Source organism: Malania oleifera, chromosome 2 (genome assembly GCF_029873635.1).
Source record: "Malania oleifera isolate guangnan ecotype guangnan chromosome 2, ASM2987363v1, whole genome shotgun sequence".
Classification (NCBI taxonomy): domain Eukaryota; kingdom Viridiplantae; phylum Streptophyta; class Magnoliopsida; order Santalales; family Ximeniaceae; genus Malania; species Malania oleifera.
In genome coordinates, this window is record NC_080418.1 from 119,930,781 (window position 1) to 119,950,616 (window position 19,836).

At 36.1% G+C, this 19,836-nt stretch overlaps 1 protein-coding gene across 2 annotated transcripts; it reads left to right on the forward strand.

The window, feature by feature from the left end:
• Positions 1-1,230: 1,230 nt before the first annotated feature.
• On the forward strand, positions 1,231-14,409 carry LOC131149622 (uncharacterized calcium-binding protein At1g02270-like). Of its 2 annotated transcripts, none has more exons than XM_058100238.1 (10): positions 1,231-1,882; positions 1,985-2,080; positions 2,226-2,331; positions 12,479-12,699; positions 12,820-12,896; positions 13,035-13,149; positions 13,226-13,351; positions 13,438-13,542; positions 13,649-13,759; positions 13,878-14,409. In XM_058100238.1, exons 1-10 carry the CDS (start codon positions 1,754-1,756, stop codon positions 14,109-14,111), a joined length of 1,320 nt encoding a protein of 439 aa, XP_057956221.1. In that variant the 5' UTR covers positions 1,231-1,753; the 3' UTR covers positions 14,112-14,409. The 2 variants fall into 2 exon arrangements, with proteins under 2 accessions (XP_057956221.1, XP_057956222.1); XM_058100239.1 differs by having other exon boundaries at positions 2,226-2,325.
• The last annotated feature ends 5,427 nt before the right edge of the window (positions 14,410-19,836 follow it).

Below are 19,836 nucleotides of genomic sequence, written 5' to 3' on the forward strand. Positions count from 1 at the left end.
ATCAAAGTACTAATCAGGAGTTATGAGGGGGTATTTATAGATTTTTAACAAATTTGACCGTTGAGGGACACGTTCGGTATTTTGAAAAAGTATAATTAAGTTTTAATGATGTTTTAGCACTTAAAAAATATTTTAATCCGAAAGCACCGGTCAACCAGGACAAGTTCGATCGATCCAAGTTCTTGGGGTTCGGTCGATCGGGAAAAAAATGAACTGCCCGTTTGGTCGACTGTACATGTAAGTCCGAAGGCGATTTTTCAATTTTGTGAGAAATTAAAAAATTAATTCTATAAAATAAAAATATACCATATCCGCATTACATGGCTAGTATAATATATATTAATAAAATAGCGTACATTGTATATTGCAATTTTTATCGATTTATATAACATATGTTGTGAAGTTACATTGTCCTATCCAAAAAACTTAATCAAAGAAATAAACTTAATAAATAAAATATTTTCATTTGTTTATAAAATTTATCAAACATAATGATATCAATAATATTTAAAGAAGTTACTACCAAGTCAAATAAAGTACATTTAAAATAAAAGAGTATAAAAATATTTTTATTATTTAGTTAAGGGATGTCAACTTCATTATTGTTTGATAATTTAACGAGTGCAATGATTGTTTTTAAAAGTGTAAGGGAAATTTTTAATGTCTAGTTTAAGGATTATAAATATATTTTTATTATACATATATATTAAAAATATGATTTTAAAAAAAATTATAAATTACTATTTAAATATTTCTATTCTGATCCATGCATCCTGACATATTACATAGATGCTATTAACTTTTTGGTAAAATTTTTTAAAAAATGTATTTGAAAATTAATTAATCAAATTAAATTGCATAATTAATATTCTAGAGAAAATGGGAGATAAATAGAAATTACTTTTATCATTATGTTGCATTTAAGGTATGAATTTCGGGGCATGAATATAATTTTGAATAGATTTGAATAAATTTCAATACAATTTTATTATATATTTATTTTAAATTTAATATAAATCTAAAGGAATGCAAAGGGTATTATATTTTTAAATTATAGCTTTTAGCCATTGCTAATATTTTTGGGAAAAAGACACGTATTCAGGTATTGGAATTGGTGCCACCGATGAAGTGGTGGACCCAACAGCACAAAAGTTTCAGGCTACACCGCCGCGCTCTCTCTGTCTCGGGCCCAGTGCGTGTCTTTCTCTCGAGCACACAGAAAAATAAACCGACACAAACCAGGGAAAATTGAGAAAAGAACAGGAAGAAAATGACAATAGAACTTAACTTCACCCATTTTAGTTTTTGAAATGAGATTTCAAAATGTCAGTTACTAACGGTTGTATTTCCTATCTTCCACCCCTCGCTATCTATTACTCCATTCGTTCAGTTGTGGCCGATCCCTCTCTATTTGCCAGCCACTCCATTCCGTGTGAAAGTTGAAGGTCGTTGGCTTCCCCACGCCACCATTTGTTTAGCTTTATTCTTTCACACGGTTGGATCCAGAGTACTGCTTCACTGTCTTCTTCTGTTCTTCATTTCTTTGTTGTCAAACCTCCTTTTGTCTTCATCTGCTACTTTATTTACTCCAAATCCCACATACCCATTTGCTCATACCCCCGCACCCACAATTTATTGGCCACTTCTGATCACTCCCGTCAACTGTTCGACACAAGTTGCCTTACAATTTTTCATAGATAAGTACTGGGTTAATACTGGGTTTTTGGGTTGCCTCGCGAGAATAATTGAATAAATGAATATCTCAAATGGAGAATCAGTCGATCATGGAGAACGTTTGGTTGGTTCTACTAATTGCTCGGGGTGTGTATCATGTACTACTTTCAATATCCTTGCTCCGATTTACAAGCGGTTGAGTAGTGGGGTATGCAGTGATGTTCTGCCAATTCTTGATATAGATTTCTTTATTTTTTTGTTCCAATTTGAATGAATAAAAAAATTGGCGTAATTATTATGTATTGATCAGAGACGCGAGAGTGAGTTCACGGATTTTTGGCTTACCCGGAACGAGAGCATTTTGGATAGGCTACTCAATCTAAAATCATCAATTATATGCTTACAGGTGTGTTTAATTTGTAGTAATTCATCTTTTTGTTTTTATTTATTTTCTGGAGAGATGGTTTTTAATAGTATGGGATTTATTATTATTATTATTATTATTATTATTATTATTATTATTATTTTTACAGTTTCTTGTGTCTTGTCAGGAATTTTGGTTGGGCAATGAAGAACTTGCAGGAATGTATGAGAAACGACTTGTGGATGCTGGTTATGTAACTTATAAACTTGCTCGCACAAACAACCGGGGTGATGGTACATTCTCAAAAGTCATTTCTTATTTGATTGTTATAATTTAATTTTTGATTTTTGGGTTTCCTTGCAAGTAGCAAAATCCTCTTTGTTTCAAAATTATGTTCAGTTATCCTACTTCTAGAGTAGTTTATACAGAATTGAATTATTTTGCGTGCAATATAATGAACAAAAGTAAGGAATACATAAAAAAAATTGTTACAAAGATCACTGTGATTATACCAAATAATTTTAGAATGAACATTTTTCTTCCTTTCCCCCCCCCCCCCCCTAACACTCAGTTTCCTGCCTCCTGTGAAAATTTCCATCTCTGTTTTCTTTTGGAATTATTCCTGCAATCCTTGTAAGTTTATGCTGTGTCTCTTATTGGTTTTTGAACTTTGAACCATTCATAGTGGGCAAAAATTTCTCCACTCTTGTCAAACTTGACATATGGCTTTGAGCTTTTCAATCTTTTGTCCTTTCCTTGCAGAATTAGAATTGTTTTGAACAACACTACCATTTGTTTGTGTATACGTACAGGATACACATATTAATTTGACCAAGTAAAGGCCAATGATATACTCATGACATTATATGTGAAAATTACAAGAGTCCCCTTAATTTGACCATAAGCATGTCCCAATCTTTTGAGCTTCCTCACTTTTATTCCTCTTCCTTTATGTTCTGTTAATAAAAAAAAGTGCACTTGTCTTCCTAAGGGCAGGCATTGGATCAATGGTAAGGTTGCTCTTTTGTGACAGTTGTTCATGGGTTTAAGTCCAAGGAAACATCCTCTCTGCATAATAAGTAGGGGTAAGGTTGCATACACTGCGACCCTCCCTTTACCCTTGCAAAGTGGGAGCCTTGTGACCGAGGGATGTCCTTTACTTGTCTTCCTCTTTTTCCATGAGATGTTCTTTCCTCATACTCAACCTCCATTCATGGCCCAATTAACAACCCCGCTTGAAACACAATGGCCGCTGCTGCTGAATTTCCTTCAATTCTCTGTGTTTTTCTGTGTTATCTTAGAGAAAAAAAAAGATTGGTTGTGTGAATGTGCTCTGCATGTGTTTTTATTTTCAAATTTTTTCTCACAAAAGGACAGTTGGCAATTTATATTGAGGGAAAATGTGATGACACATGGCAGCTTGTGATGAACAAAGTTATAGTCTCACTAAGACCCATGGAAACCTGTAATTAGGGAAGTTATAAGTGGGTGGTTAACAGAAGTTATTGGCCAAATTTCTAAAATTTGAGAGAAGGATCTCGATTCTTGCTTTTGACTTCATATTGCGTTAAAAGAGAGAATCTAATTTAAGAGGAAATCTATATTACTCAATAAGGGAAACTCCCTATGGATGTTTAGGTGAAGCACCAAAGTAAGAGGAAGAAGAAGTGTTTTTTGCCTGAATTTTTTCCAGATCTCTATCTCTCTCTCACACTCTCATCCTCAGACTCTCTGTGATCCTTTTTTATTCTCTCAGATACTCAATTGCACCTCCTCTTGTTCCAAGATTCTCTTGTCTCGCTCTTTCTCAACTAGGACTAGGGGCGATGGATGGGAAGCAGTGAGCGGTGGTGCAGATTAATGCTGCTACAAATCACTCTCCCCGTTGATCACTCTCTTGCCCCTTGATCCAAAGAATATGACGGCTGTGTGTGGTGATTTGGGCCTTACTAGCACAATCATGCATGGTGGCTAAAGGTGATCAATCAGATTTGTGGAGTTTGTCACTCTTAGGGGTGGGCATGGTTTGGTTAATCGAACCATTACCCTCGAACCGTTAACTGAACCAAAGTTTCGGTTCGCATTTTCAACTGTTAACAGAAAATCAGTTGACCAGTTTTTGGACTAATTTCCATTGGTTAACCAAACCGAATCATTAAGCATAATCTAAAATTTTAAAGTCACTACAAATAATATTTTTCTTTCATAATAATCAACATATAAATTAAAAATATTCAAAATAAAAATAGATGAATACAATTTTTTTAAATTTAAATTATTAAAAATTTATATAATTAATTATATAACGTGTATTTTTAAAATATATTTGTAGTATATTGGTTTGGATTGGTCAATTGTGGTTATTGAATGGACCGAACCGAAACTGAATCGTTAACCACAAAAATAAAAAATTCCGAACTGAAATTGAACCGAAAAAATGGTTAACTGATTTTTCTGTTCGGTTTTGAGGTTTGGTTTGGTTTTTTGATTTTTCTTGCCCACCCTAGTCACTGTACCCTGACTATGATTCCTAGATTCATACGTATACAGCAATGATCTCTGTCTTGCGATGCTAGCATAAAATAAAAAGAAAAAAAATAAAAAAAGATTATTAACATGAATTACAGTAGACTATTTTTATTTAATAATTTTATATTCATACAATCTCATCAGTTTTAGTTGAAGATAAAGTGGGGAATCTGAAAACAGTGGGACATGTTTATAATTATGGTCAGGTAAAGGTGACTTTCTTGTAATTTTCTTGGCATTATATTTGTGAGTCTTTTGTCCAATTTTTATATCTTTAATTAATTAATTGCGAAAGGAATGATGAGTGGTCAAATCATTTCATATTTTAAGATAATGGCAAAATATAACCCTTTTTTTTTTTTTTTACAATTTTGTTTGTAATTGAGAATTCGTAATTTCATCTTTTAATCATTACTTTAGGTTAATGAAAACCAGAAGTCTCATTATTACGTTATGAAATGGAAGACTGAGTGCTGATCTTTAGATTGCGCTCTGGCATTTGTCCTAACTTCCCCTTTTGTAAGCCTTTATAGGGAAGGGTTGTGGATCATATTTTCTGTTGGCAAGTGCTCATTATGTAAATTACAGAAGTTCTAATTGCTCACATGATATATTTGCTTTTAAAATCTTTTAGATTATCATTTTCTTTACTTTTATATAGTTGACACTTGACAGTAATTCTAGTTTTATATTTTTTCTTATTCTTACAAAAAAGGACATTGTTCATTCTATGTCCTTTATTTTCACATTTTTTAATTGTAAGATGCCTAAGATCAAGAAGTCAAAACTGAAGACACTTTAATGTTACAAAATTGGGACAATCAACTATTGAATAATTAGAATAGTTGCATAACTTTCTTAACAAAATATACTTGTTAACTTGGAAATAGAAGCATGCTTACTCTTAGCATGAAGTTCTTGGAGGTTCTTTCTTCAAGATGCAATGATTTTAAAGAAGTTATGAACAGCTGCTAAATGTTTTTATAACAATGCCATATTTACAGAAATTGGCTTCCATTTCACCTCATATAATTATAACATTATTTGAGTAGGAAGAATATACTATGACTTTAACATTATTTGTTTAGAACGATGATCCTACTAGATTGTATACATTGGAGTTACACTTTTGGCATCTCTTATGTTCAAAGAATTATTGAGAACAAAATGATTTCGAAGTTCTAAGTAATTCAAATTTCTATAAAAAACAAGATAATTTCAAACCAATATTAGTTGTACTAATGATAAGGCAGCATTAAGAGATAATAATACAAACTATTGTTCGACAATATATGTCATGTTTAATATTGCTTGTAGAGAAAGAGACAGACATGTGCAAGCGTTGGAAATTTGGAATAGTTATGACCTCATGTTACTGCACAAAAAATGCAGGGAGAGGAACACATGCATGGAGAGAGAGGTTATGTGGGCACCTAATGCATTTTCATGAATCATAAGGTAAGTGATAATTATGAGTAAAAATACAACATATGAACAGAAAAATCAAGACAAAGTATTTAATCCCATCTCAGGATAAAGTTTTGTTGATCAACAAAATCATCCTAAAGGGGTCAATTTATAATGTATAAAGACGTTTTGCAAAGGAAACTGCTGTGCTCTATAGTATATGAGCAGATATGAAGGGCTAGTAATGCAAACTCCTCAAATGGGTACTGCTGCATAAAAAAAATTCATTGAGTAAAGTAAGTTGAAGACACAGGTACATAGAGTATTTAACAGAGATGAAGCTTCAAATTTAAGCAGCTGCAACATGCCATATCATCTGTGCTGTTCGCACTGTGCCTCAGTATGTCCCATAGGTTGCAAGCTTGCAGACTGCACAGTGGGAATAGGAGCCAAAACTAGTAAATCTTTCATAAAACCTCCATTCTTGCAGTTTCCACTTGGCTTAGAGAAATTTTTTCTCATAAAGTTTCATTTGACCACAAATTATGTTTATGTTAATGCTTTGGTAACCTGCCAATAATTAAGAATCAAGAAAACAGTTAGCACACAGAGCTCACGGTGCATGTTTAATTACTCACTATATAGACAAAGTTCCTTCCTTTTTTTTGCATTATTGTTTTACATAAAAGACATACCTCCACAATGTAATTCCAGTGCACCTTCTCATTGGTGGTGGAAGGAAATGGTATAGCAGCTTTTATACGAAGAGAGCAGGATCTCCAATTAGCACCAAAACAAGTGCAGGATCTCTTGGAACTTCATAAATGAGAGGTTCTGTGCCTTTGGTTTTTCTATGATGGCTAGGGATTAGGTTCTGAGAGTTTCATTTTTAAGTCTTGTTTGATGTCACAATTAGATGGGATGGGATTATAATTGGCAAAATCCTGCAAAATGCTCAAAACATTCTAGTACAGGTTTGATGTGTTTATACATTAGAGTGATTCATTTCTTCCTCTTTGTTTGAGGGAGCAATTTATTTTTTATGATTGCGAGGTTGATGCACAGTACATGCTGCCTTTTTTTCATTCTGCCAGTAGTTCTAGGGCTAATGTGGTGAGACTATATCTAGTCAATTAGTTTGCAATATATTAGGAAACATTTTCTCTAACTAGAATTGATTTTGCAAATGTTCTTGTTAATGGTTTGGTCATTTAGCATTATTAGTTTGTGTTAAGATTTATGTTAGTAAGTGTGACTTAGTGAGGTTATTATGGTCATTGGCATTGTAATTGACATAGACCTATTATTGAGGTTAGGTCTTCCATTTTACCCAATTGTACAACATGGTATCAAAGCATGATTTAAGACCTAAACCCTAATTGTTACAACCGCCATAAAAAATGAAGCCTAAAACCCTAAATCTGCTGCATGTCTACCATCATAGAAGAATTTCCAGCAACAATATAGCCCTAGAAAACAACCAGCAGCTGCCGGAAGTCAGACCAGTAGCTGGAAAGTTCCTGGGTGATACTGCCAGTTCAAAAATACAAAATCTACTATAGATTTTTCTAAAACAACACCGTAGTCACCCACAGACACTGCCAATCTGCCCCCCACTGAATCCCATCTCCAGACAGTGCTCCATGTGTGCCCTCACGTGCCGGTCGAAGGCTGCCAGGGCTGACCCCACAAGCCGGCATGTGAAGCCAATTTCAGGCATGCTTTTGGCCTGAATTTATCCAGCAGTGCTCGAATCCCTCTTTAAAAATATTAGTGAAGTTTTTCGTGATGTTTTTTGTCCAAAGATCTCACCTTTTTTAATTGCTCATGTGCGGAACCCGAGGAATGGTTGTTTGATGCTTCCCAAAGCTGTTGTTTTTGATCCAATGTTCTAAGTCCTTCCATAGAGCATAATATCACGCTGTTGGACATGTGTTTTGCTCATAGATCCAATCTTTTCGACCATGCACTTGTGGTAATCTGTTAGTTGTTGTTCAGTGCTAGTAAAGGTCATTGGTGAGTCTCTTAGAGCAGTGACAGTGTTCATGAGCTGTTTTGTGAAGCTGTGGCAGTGTTATATAAGTTTGTTGGTTGCTTGCCCTTGGTAGTTTCGGTGGTTCACCTTGTTCGTGGTTGCTCCAATTGTTCCAGTGCTGTGTGTTGGTTTCTTGGTGCTGTTGTGTCTAAGTTTCTTAGTGCTGTGACAACCTTGTGCTGATTTATTTGTGATTCGTTTGTGGTGGGGCACCATGTTTCTGGTTGCTCCAATTGTTCCAGTGCTATGTGTTGGTTTCTTGGGGCCGTGTCTAAGTTTCTTGGTGCTGTGGCAGCCTTGTACTGATTTATTCGTGATTTGTTCATGGTGGTCACCTTATTTGTGGTTGTTTCAATTATTCCAGCAATTAATCTTGTTATCATTGGTCTAGGTTTGTGAGTGTTGGGATGGAGTTTGCAAATCCCAAAACTATGGTTCCTTCATCGGTCACTTGTTTGAGTGAACTGTGTTTGTACGTTAATCATCTCAACAAGCTTGAGTGAACCGTGTTTGTATGTTAATCATCTCAACAAGCATCTTATCACATTGCATCTTTTGCTTGAATTGTAATCGTACAATCTGTATGTCATTTGGTATCTTTCCCACTAGTCCTTGGGTTATGGATTCTTCTGCTACTGATCATATAATAGGTACAACCAACTTCTCTTTTGCCCTCCAGTATCCTAAAAATTTACCTCAAGTTACCCTTGCTGATGGGGGTCCAATATTGCTGTTGAGGGAATAGGAATAGTAATTCCTAATCCCTCTATCTCTTTTTCTTTTGTTTTATACATTCCTAAATCCATTTTCAATCTTATGTCAGTTAGTAGTCTTACAAAGTCAGTAAATTGTTCTGTTACCTTCTTTACTAATTTTGTGGTTATTCAGGATCTAAAGATGAGGAAGACAATTGGCACATGACGTGAGGCTCGTGGGCTTTACTACTTTGAGTCACTCTTTCCTCTCACTGCTTGCACAACTGCTTCTACACCACTTCAAATCCATTGTCATTTTGGTATCCATACTTGGACAAGTTTAAAACACCATCAGTCTTGTCAATTGGGGAAACATTATTATGTTCCCTTTGCTTCCCGAGTCGAAAAATGGGCGGTTAGTACTTTCATGCTAGCCCATTCGATGCCTGGGGTCCTAGTCATGTCCCGTCGAAGTTGGGGCTTCAATACTTGGTTACATTTGTTGATGACTACTCTAGGATGATTTGGTTGTATTTAATGATAGATCGTTTTGAGTTGTTTAATATCTTTTGTGCCTTATGTTCTCAAATAAAGACTTAACTTGATATGTGGTTAGGATACTTTGTAGTGATAATGCTAAGGAGTACTTTAGTGTCCAATTCACTATTTATATGACTAATTTTGGTATGATCCATTAGTCTCCTTGTGCCTACACTCCACACCAAAATGAAATTGTTAAGCGAAAAAACAGACATATTCTTGAAGTCACTTGTACCCTATTGTATCAAATGATTCTCCCCAAAGGTTTTTGGTGTAATGTAGTGCTCACAGCTTGCTTTCTCATCAATAAAATGCCATCCTATATCCTTGGTGATAAAATCCCATATTCAGTTATCTTTCCTAAGGCTCCTTTGTTCCCCCTTCATCCTCGTATATTTGACTGTGTGTCCTTTGTCCATCAGTTAATTCCAAGAATGAATAAGTTGGATCCTTGTGCTATCAAATGTATTTTTCTAGGCTATTCCTATACTCAAAAGAGGATATCGATGTTATAGCCGTACTTTACATAGATTCGTTGTCTCTACTGACGTCACCTTTTCTAAGTCTACACCATACTCTGATTCCTTGAGTTTTGTTGACCTTGTTGAATCCCTTCCTCTGCCTTGCCTTCCAGATCCCGACCTATTATTTGTGCCTAATCCTCCTACATTTTCATCTTTTTTGAGTCCTTCTCGTTGCAAAGATCATCCCAATTTGTACGTATACACATGCAGGCTCAAAGGGAGTAGAGCCTCCTCCATCCTCTATTACTGCACCCAAGTTCCCTCGTTAGATGATCTTATCTCTCATGATGTTGATCCTCCTATATCTGTTCGGAAATGTAAACAAACTTGTACCCAATATACAATCTCTAATTTTTTTTTTGTTATGATTTCTTATCATTCTTGTATTATTGTTTCTTTCGTACTTTGTATTTTATTGCTCTTCCAAAATCTTTTTTAGAAACCCTATCCCATTTTGGGTGGAGGAGTGCAATAGTTGAAGAGATGCGTGCGCTACTCGACAATGAAACTTGGGATTTGGCACCTCATCCTTCTAATAAGTTTGTGGTTGTTTGTCATTGGGTGTACAATGTGAAAGTCAATCCTGATGGTTCTGTGGCTTGTTTGAAGGCTCACCTTGTTGCTAAGGGATATTCTTAGGTGTACAGTTTAGATTATTTAGACACATTCTCTCGGTTTCTACACTTGCCTCGGTATGTTTGTTCATCTCTTTAGCCACTACTTGTCGTTGGCCTCTACGTCAGTTAGATACGAAGAATGTTTTCTTACATGGTGATCTTCAGGGGGTCTATATAGAGCAACCACCTAGGTTTGTTGTCAAGGGTAGTCAGACTCAGTGTGTTGACTTAAAAAATCATTATATGGATTAAAACAATCTCCCAGAGCATGGTTTGACTGATTTAGTGCTATAGTACTTGAGTTTGGCCTTTGACAGTGTGCGGTAAATCACTTCGTATTTTATCGTCATACTCCATTCGATAGGATTTGCTTATTTTGTTTGTGGATGACATTGTACATTGGTGACAATGATCAAGACATGCAAAACCTAAAGCTTTTCCTATATAGTAAGTTTCAGACCAATGACTTGGGACCTTTTTAGTACTTATTGGATATAGAAGTATTGAGATCTCGTATGGGAACAATCTTGTCATAGAGGAAGTATGTTCTTGATCTTTTAGATGAGATTAGGTTGTTGGGATACAAACTTTTTGATATACCAATTGACCCCAATAGTAAGTTAGCGCCAAATATGGTTGATTTGTTGCCTAACCTGGGACGATATTGTAGACTTCTTGGAAAGTTGAATTATCTCACAGTCACTCGACTAGATATATCCTTCGCAACAAGTGTTGTGAGTTAATCACTAGGATGCAGTAATTCGTATTTTAAGATATCTCAAAGGTGCACTAGGGAGGGGTCTCTTATATTAGGATTGCTCTTATATTCAGGGATATACAAATGCAAATTGGGCTAGGTCGCCTTCAAACTATAGATCCAAAATCGGGTATTGTATCTTTGTTGGTGGTAATTTGGTGTCTTGGAAGTGTAAGAAACAAATGGTGGTGGCCTGGTGAAGTGTTGAGTTAAGAGTATAAAAGGCTATGGCATACATTACATGTGAATTCTTGTTTGGTTGAAGAACTTGTTGGAAGAACTGGGTTTTTTCAACATTCTCAGCCTATAGAGTTGATGTGTGATAATCGAGCTACTATTCATATTGCCTCCAACCCAGTCTTCCATGAGCAGTTGAAGCACATTGAAGTTGATTGTCACTTTATTTGGGAGATACTTGTACATAAGCTCATTACAACCGGTCATGTAAAGTTTGAGTTTGAGTTTGCTGATTTGTTCTCTAAAGCCTTGGGAGATGCTCATGTGAAATTTATTTGTAACAAACTAGGAGCATATGGTATATATGCTCTAGCTTAAGGGCGAGTGTTAATGGTTATTTGGTCATTCAGCATTATTAGTATGTGTTAAGAGTTGTGTTAGTGAGTTAGTAAGGGTATTATGCTCATTGGCATTGTATTTGACATATATTATAAATAGAGGGAGAGACTTGTAATTGAGGTTAGGTCTTCCATTTTTAATCCAATTATTCAATAATTCTTTTTGGGTGAATCATATTATTTTATTACTTCGGTTTCAATCATAGATTGTACCACAGGAAATCCTATTTTTGGAAATTGAATGCCTTGTTGAGTGCAATATTTTTGTTGGAGATCAACTACAATCTCTCTTCATATTGATATAGGAGGATTATAATTACGCACACCAGAGTATTTGACATTAGTATTGTGAGTTTAATATGGATGGAGTGACAGTGGAAATAGTTGAAATCTCTATTGGCATGGTGTGAGCCATTCTTCTTTCTGCTTATGTTTACTTGTTAAGAGGAGTTCATGGAGGTTTATAGTATACTAGTATATGATATGAGATAAAGGAAACTATGATTTATGGAATATTGGAGCAGTTTCAAGCCATTTCAGAGTCAAATCCCTAGACAATTTTGTTGATCCTTGTAGAAAATCACAGGAATGGGTTAGACTAGAAAGTTCATTTGCTGTGATGCCTTACAAGGATGTGGATTTTAATATGCTGATGCTTTGTTTTTGTGTGTGTGGTTGTGTTTACATCTGAAATCACGCTGTGAAATAGTTTTTCCACACTAATATATGGTCTGAGTCTCTGCTAATTGTCTTGTTCACAGGTCTGCTAACAGCAGTGCACCAAAATTATTTCCATGTGTTGAATTACAAAGAATTGTTGTTCAATGACATTGGTGATCGTGTAGCCCAGCTTTTGCATATTGAGCTACTTGCTCCTTTTTCTCGAAGCCATGCTGCCAAAATGGATAAAGAAGTTCTTGTTGTGAATACCCACTTAATTTTTCCTCACAATTCTAGTTATTGCTTCCTCCGGCTACAACAGGTGACAAGCTGCAGTAGTGCAGTATTTCTCTGCCTATGTTGTTAACTGTATGTTTGCTCTTGTTATGAATTATTTCCAAAATTTGAAGCATCATGACATTTTTCTTTTCTAAATGTGAAGGTATACAAAATTTTGCAGTATGTTGAATCATATTCTGATGAATACCAGTGTTCGCATATACCTATTATTCTATGTGGGTATGTTCTTTGCATCCATTATAATTCCACAACTCCTTGTCATTTTATAGTAATGAGACCAATTGATTGCTAACAATTAGAACAAAACAGGGTGATGCTTCTTCTTGCTCTGATTTAGTAATGTGAAATTTTGTATAGGGATTGGAATGGAAGTAAGAAGGGGCACGTCTATAAGTTTTTGAAATCTCAGGGTTTTGTCTCATCTTATGACATTGCTCATCATCGTATGAGCAACGATGATGATTCTCCTAAGGTTCTTACACTTGTCCAGCTATGTGTTCGTTGACACTTCACATTAAATGTTCTGAATGTTGTACTCCTTTGTGCAGTGGGTTAGTCATCGTAACCACAGAGGGAACATATGCGGTGTGGATTTTATATGGCTACGCAATCCTACAAATTTCTGGAGACCACTGAAAGAATGTTATATGGAAGCAGTTTTAGGAAACATTATGGTCTGTAGAGTAACATATTTTACGGTTCTATTTTGTTATTGATTTATTCTGACATTAGTAATTTTTGTTTTTACGGGTTGCTGTAGCATCTATTAGAAAATTGCTCAACAGACGACCTTAATCCGCTGCATTTTTTCAAAACTGATGGAAGCTACATAACCTACTCTCAGTTCACCCAAACCCTTAATGAGGTATCATTTCACATGTTCCAGCAGTACATTGAACTGTGATTTGTTTTTATCACACTTCAATTCTGAAGATTTTGGTTAACATTTTACTCATTTTTTGATTGGCCAGTTGGGCCTAACTGGGCACTGTTATGATGGCTTAAGTGATGAAGACATAAAGAATTTATGGGAGCATCTAGACCCAAATAAAAAAGGAGTTGTTGATCTTTCACATTTAACTGTAAGTTTGTTTCTTTATGAAAAAATAAATAAAATTTTGAATTCTGCTCTTGTAGTGCCAGATTGTTTTAGAACAGTGGGTGTGTTTAACTTGGTGTTCTTTTTGACTTCCATTGCAGAGGGCATGGAGCCCATGGTCTTTCTTCCATCAGACAAGTGGAAATGAAGATAACAAGGCACAAATAAAACGTAATTTTAGCGGGAGGTCTTTAACTACAGTTGGTTTCAATGTCCAAAAAGCTACGCTGTTTCCTCCAGAAGTTGCAAAAGGGATGTGGCCTGAGCACTACTCTCTGTCTGATCATGCGCAACTCACTGTGGAGTTTTGTCCGGTGATGATGCATTGTACCTGAGTTTTTTTTTTTTTAATGCTGTCAACCCATGCCAATAAGTATCTGAACAATCTTATTAGTAAATAAACACAACTGAGTCACACTAATCCTAGCTTCAAAGCAAGTTTTGTTGTTTGCTGATTTCAGGATTCGTGCTAGGCTTCAATCCAAGTTTCTGCAATTGTAAAGATAAAAAGCTCAAGTCATAAGGGGAAATATCCTTTGCTATAGACTATTGACTTGTATGGAGTTTTGAAAATTATAGTTTGCTCATTACTGCAATGAAAAGCGCCCATGGTACACATTGCTCTTCAAGAAATGCAGTTCATATTTTCATGCTATTGTTTACTCTGGATATCAAATGAGTGGGCCACTTTTGACCTGGCTGCTCCCAATTTTGATACAAGTCCACAATGATCTAGATGAAACGATGAATCATGAAGTTTCATATAATTTCCCCTCCCTTTTTCACAGATTAGTCCAGATGGATTAGTTACATGAGAAAGACATGAATTGTGGTTAGCAAGCACATTTTGTGATCTTATTTGGAGAAGCATTTTCTTGAATGAGGTTGAGCCAGTCTGGTATAAAGTGCTGAAGTGATCAAGATTCACAAATATGATATCGCCCTTTTGAGAAGTTAAAAATGGCATGTGCACACAGTGCATATTTATATTTTACACGGCATCCTGGCCTTGTGTGCGTGTGCCTAAACTTCCATGAAATGTCATTGGTTTTGCACTTCAATGCTTGTATTGGATATTCTCATATGCATACAACCTTAATCTATGTGAATGAATTCATGCATTTGCAATTAATACCTATTTCCCTTGCAATGTTTTGTGGTAGCTGAAAGGGATTTGGTTATTGAAGCTGTACCATTCCATTTTTGTTTGGTTTTGTTTTTTGTTTTTTGTTTTTTTCACTTTTGTACTTTTTTTTTCTTTTGTTTTTGACATCCATGCAAACTTGTAGTATTATAATTTTGGGCTAATCTTGAGACAAATGATGCTCATTGGTTCTACTCATGCAAAGGTTTCCTTCCAATATATATATATATATATATATATTTTTAAAAGAAGGGCGGCACCTCCATTATTTATTGATAATCCCTCACTTTTGCCGGAGGAATACCGTGATTACAAGATGATCAATGGGAGATAACAAAAGACAACACGTTAAAAATCTCCCAAAGAACAACATCAACATCCAGCCAAAAACCGGGATACAAGATCAAACAAAACAAAACAAAACAAAATAGGACCTACAAAACAAACCTCACGCAACAAAACAAAACAAAAGATAAACAACATAGAGCATAAGATAAAATCAAAAGGAAAACAGCTAAATATACCTCATATAAGCCGTACCCATCTTCTTCAATTTATACAAACCATTGCTAACTCTAGGGCGTTGACTACTATTTGTAAACAAATTATTCCTCTCCATAGCACCTTGTCGAGCCAAGGCATCTGCCACTATGTTCCCTTCTCTATAACAATGATTCATCGAAAAATCTACTCCCTCCAATAAACCAATAAGTTGCTCCCAAAAATCCCACAAATACCACAAGGAGCACTTCCTTGCTCTTATCCAATTAACTACAATATTCGAATCACATTCAATATCGATACAGGTATGTCCCAAATTTTTGCAAATCTTTATTCCCTCCAACACAGCTCTCAATTCAACTTCATTATTTGAACAAGTACCAAAATATTTTGAAAAAACCAATCACAAAAGAACCTGTATGGTTTCTAAGGATGCCACCACCACCCGCCGGCCCTGGGTTCCCCAAGCTGCTCCCATCCAAATTTAGTTTCAACCTCCCTTGCCTCGATTTTAGCCATTTCACACTTTGCATAGTTTTAATTCTTTTATTCACAATTTGTACTTCCAGATTATGCAATATCCGAAAATCCGCATCCTTTAACTGAACCATTTCTGTCATGTTTCTACTCAAAACCCCCACCCAATACTTAATGGGGAGCCACACATCACTACTACTTTCTAATTTTTTTCCCATTCTAGCCACACATTTCCTTTTCCACAGCCTCCAAACTACTAAATAAGGAATCAAACCCATCAAAGAACCTAGTTGAGAGAACCTGGAAGCCCTATTAAACCACATTTGGATTCTTTCTTTCCAACTTTGTTGCTTAAGGAAAGGAACACCTACCTCCACCGAAACCTTCCTCCAAACCTCAGAAGCAAGGTCTGCCGTTATTTAACACATGCTCCAAATCTTCTGATTGCCTCATTTCACAACAATTACACGCCGAAACAAGTGAAACCCCCACCCATCAACACTTACGCACTCAAAAGCAGCCTTCCACATACAGATAGAAATTTTCTTCGATAACCATTTGTTTTAAACCCACTTAGCCCAATCAAAATTTGGAGCTCTAACTCTGATAACATCTCATGCGGATTTTGTATTAAAATAACCATCCTTTTCCGGGAGCCATAACAGAATGTCCGAAGAATTTATAAGATTTTCCACCTTTTCCATCACTTCATCCTTCCAATATGAAATAGGGATATGAAGACATTTTTAATTTGAAAATAGTTGTTCCTTGTTTGTTCTATGTTCTGGATTAATAAAAATATTTGCTTTATGATGACAATATATTTTCTTTTGTAAACTATTAAATTCATTTATTATGACCATTCTATTCTTTTAGTAATAGACATGCTGCAAATGAAATGTAACCTAAAGGTTCCTTACATCTGCTCCCCCTTCATTCTTTGTTCCTACTTGGTCTATTTGTAAAAAATATTACTGTAAAATTAAAAACATTTTGAAGAGAGTCTTAGGAAATGGATATGTAGGTACAAGTTAACTGTTACAAAATCAGTTTTATCCCTCTTTTTATCTCTTTCTATTTTCAATTACCTATATCTTTATATGTATCTATTTGCTTCGGCATTTCATATTTAATTTTAGATTGCTCAGCCATTTAAAAATAAAGTACAGCCACAATTCATCTACTCTTGGATGCCAACCAGCCAACTTGGATTTATGTGAAATTCGGTGGACTGCAATATAATTTTTATATTGCGTTTTGTCCAAACCTATATAGATCCAAACCTATTCGGTACTTTTTTAGGTAAATATGGGTGACCAGCACCACTGTCTGGTGAATGCAACTGCACGGCTTATCTGCATATAGTTCTATTCAAGTCTCATGCTTCAACCGCCAAAGTACAGATGAAAGATTAGACTGGGAAAGCGAAGCATTCATGTATAATCTTGTGCATTTAAGTAGTAGAAACCACCTTGATGTGTCATCTGTGGGGCAGCTGCTCTGGCCGGCCGGGTTGCTTCGGTTGATTTGCAACTACTCACCCATCTTAAGACTGGTCAAGATTGAGCCGTGTGTTTTCGGAGCAAGCCTTCAATGAGATGTGTCTTTAATTGCTTTCCCAGCTCTACTTTTCTATGCATTAAGCTGCGGAATTAAATGAAGCTAAGAAAAAGGTGCATAGGATGCTTCCGTCTTATCATCTCAATATATTTCCCAGTCCCAATCTCAGAAGCAGGTGAGGATAGAGATTGCACATGCTTCAAAACATGGTTGCTGAGAGTTTTGGTTTAGAAAAGACATATATTGACCCGTTAAAAATAATTTTAGATTAAGTCAACCTAATTTTTTTTGACTTTAAAATTTATGGACCGAATATTTTACACCTTTGTGAATGGCCCATGCGACGCTGACTAAAGTTCTATTGTTTAACTAGTTAGCCTAACGTTTACCAAAATTCACCAACAAAATAATTTCTTGTGTTGTTCTTCGTTACGGTTATGCAGCGGAAGCACACAATCACACACGAACGAATCAACAACCACTAATGAAATCACTCGATGATGAAATATACTTAAGAAGCAAACACTCAGTGATGAGAAGAATAAAAACACAATCAAAAGACATAAGATTTACGTGGTTTGATAATTTGCCTACGTTCACGGGAGTAGCAACTTCGTTTTCACTATCAACAATGTCAAAGCTTACAATAGGGTTACAAATCAATGATTATATGTGAACCCTAAACATACAAGAACCTTAGATCCTATCTAAACAATCCCTGTAGCATTCCCCAAAGGAAATCCCTTTGATTAGCCCAATTTATTGGCCCTCGATTTGAAAAAACGTAACTTGCACCAACTGAAACCGTCGATGGTTAGGAGCAAAAAGAAACACCTCTGCATTCTTTTTGAAATCGTTGATGGTTAGAGCCCAAACCGTCGAAGGTTATCCCTCTACTTGCAACCTCCTCTCATGCTCTTACTCCTCGCTTCACGTAGCTTTCTCAGTACATGCCCTTCCACTCAAAATATGAGCCACATCCTCAACAATCTCCACCTTGGCGAATATTCATCACTTAGGAAATCCGAAAGCATAACCACTGCTCCACCCAAGACAGTAAATTTGGGCCCGTCTCTTGCCTAGCACTTGGAGACGTTGATCAAGTCCAAGCAATGCTTGAACTTGTCTGTTGTGACAAGCTTCATTAGCATATCAGCCGCATTGTCAGACATATGAGCCTTCTTAAGAAGAAGTTCCCCTAAAACAATCAGTTCCCTGACCTTGTGATACCGCACATCAATGTGCTTCGTCCTCGCATGGTACACTTGATTTTTCTCCAAGTAGATGGCGCTCTAACTATCACACTACAATCGAACTCTACCTTGTTGGATACCCAGTTCTTTGACCAACCCTGTAAGCCATAATGTTTCCTTGGCAGCCTCAACCACTGCCATATACTCCGACTCAGTAGTAGACAATGCCATGAGCGACTGCACCATATACCTCTAACAAATAGGTCCTCCCACAAGGGTAAATATGTACCCTGTGGTAGACCTCTTATCATCCAGGTCTCCTACGTAATTAGCATCCACATACCCCACTACTGATAGATCACTCTGTTAAGCACTGAACACTGTGCCATATCCAGTCGTACCCTTTAAGTACTTAAGAATCCATTTCACAGCATCCCAGTGCTGTTGACCCGAATTCGAGAAGAACTTACTCACCATGCTGACAGCATGTGTAATGACCTGAAGAATAATGGTATTTAAATAATAAGAGAAAGGGAAATGGGAAATGGAAACAGAAGGAGGCAGCAAGCTTCAGCGTTCGTCGACGACGTGACATTATGAGCTCGTCGACGAGGGTTCATTTTGTCGACGAGAAGATACCGAGAGGATGTTTTGGGCAACTTTGAATTTTGTCAAAGAAGGGGAGAGTTCGTCGACGAATTTCCTCTTGACCTCGTCGACGAGGTGACGTGGCTCGTCGACAAAGCCCATAGTATAAATAGTGTAAAGACTTGATTTTTACGTAGAAAAATTAGAAAAATACCCTCTCTCTCTCCTCTACGGTTTCTCTCTCTTCTCTCTTCGATTTTGGCTTCGTCGTTCTTTGAATCGACGATCTGAGACCACCATGACGCTCCTGGGGAAGTTCTCTCCAAGTCTACCAGAGCGGATTGTTGGTGGAACTGAGTTGAAATTCATCCCTGGTTTAAGGTAAGACTTTTTGTGCAAAAATTTGGTCTTATCGTAGTTATAGGAAATGATATTCATGAAAAAATACTGAAGTTTAGTTCTACGAGTTATCATTTTTAGCGTGTTGAACGAGGAACCCTGCGGGTGCAGGACCAGTGCATTTAGGGGGTTTATTTTCAGTTTCAGGTAAGAAAATAAATTAAAACAATTATTTTCTATGCAAATTATTACTATTTA

Bases quoted from the DNA above. Each gene is read 5' to 3' on its own strand.
- LOC131149622 (XM_058100238.1), top strand. From the start codon at position 1,754: ATGAATATCTCAAATGGAGAATCAGTCGATCATGGAGAACGTTTGGTT. The intron at 2,081-2,225 runs GTGTGTTTAATT...GTGTCTTGTCAG, and splicing joins CATCAATTATATGCTTACAG to GAATTTTGGTTGGGCAATGA. The intron at 12,897-13,034 runs GTATGTTCTTTG...AATTTTGTATAG, and splicing joins ATACCTATTATTCTATGTGG to GGATTGGAATGGAAGTAAGA.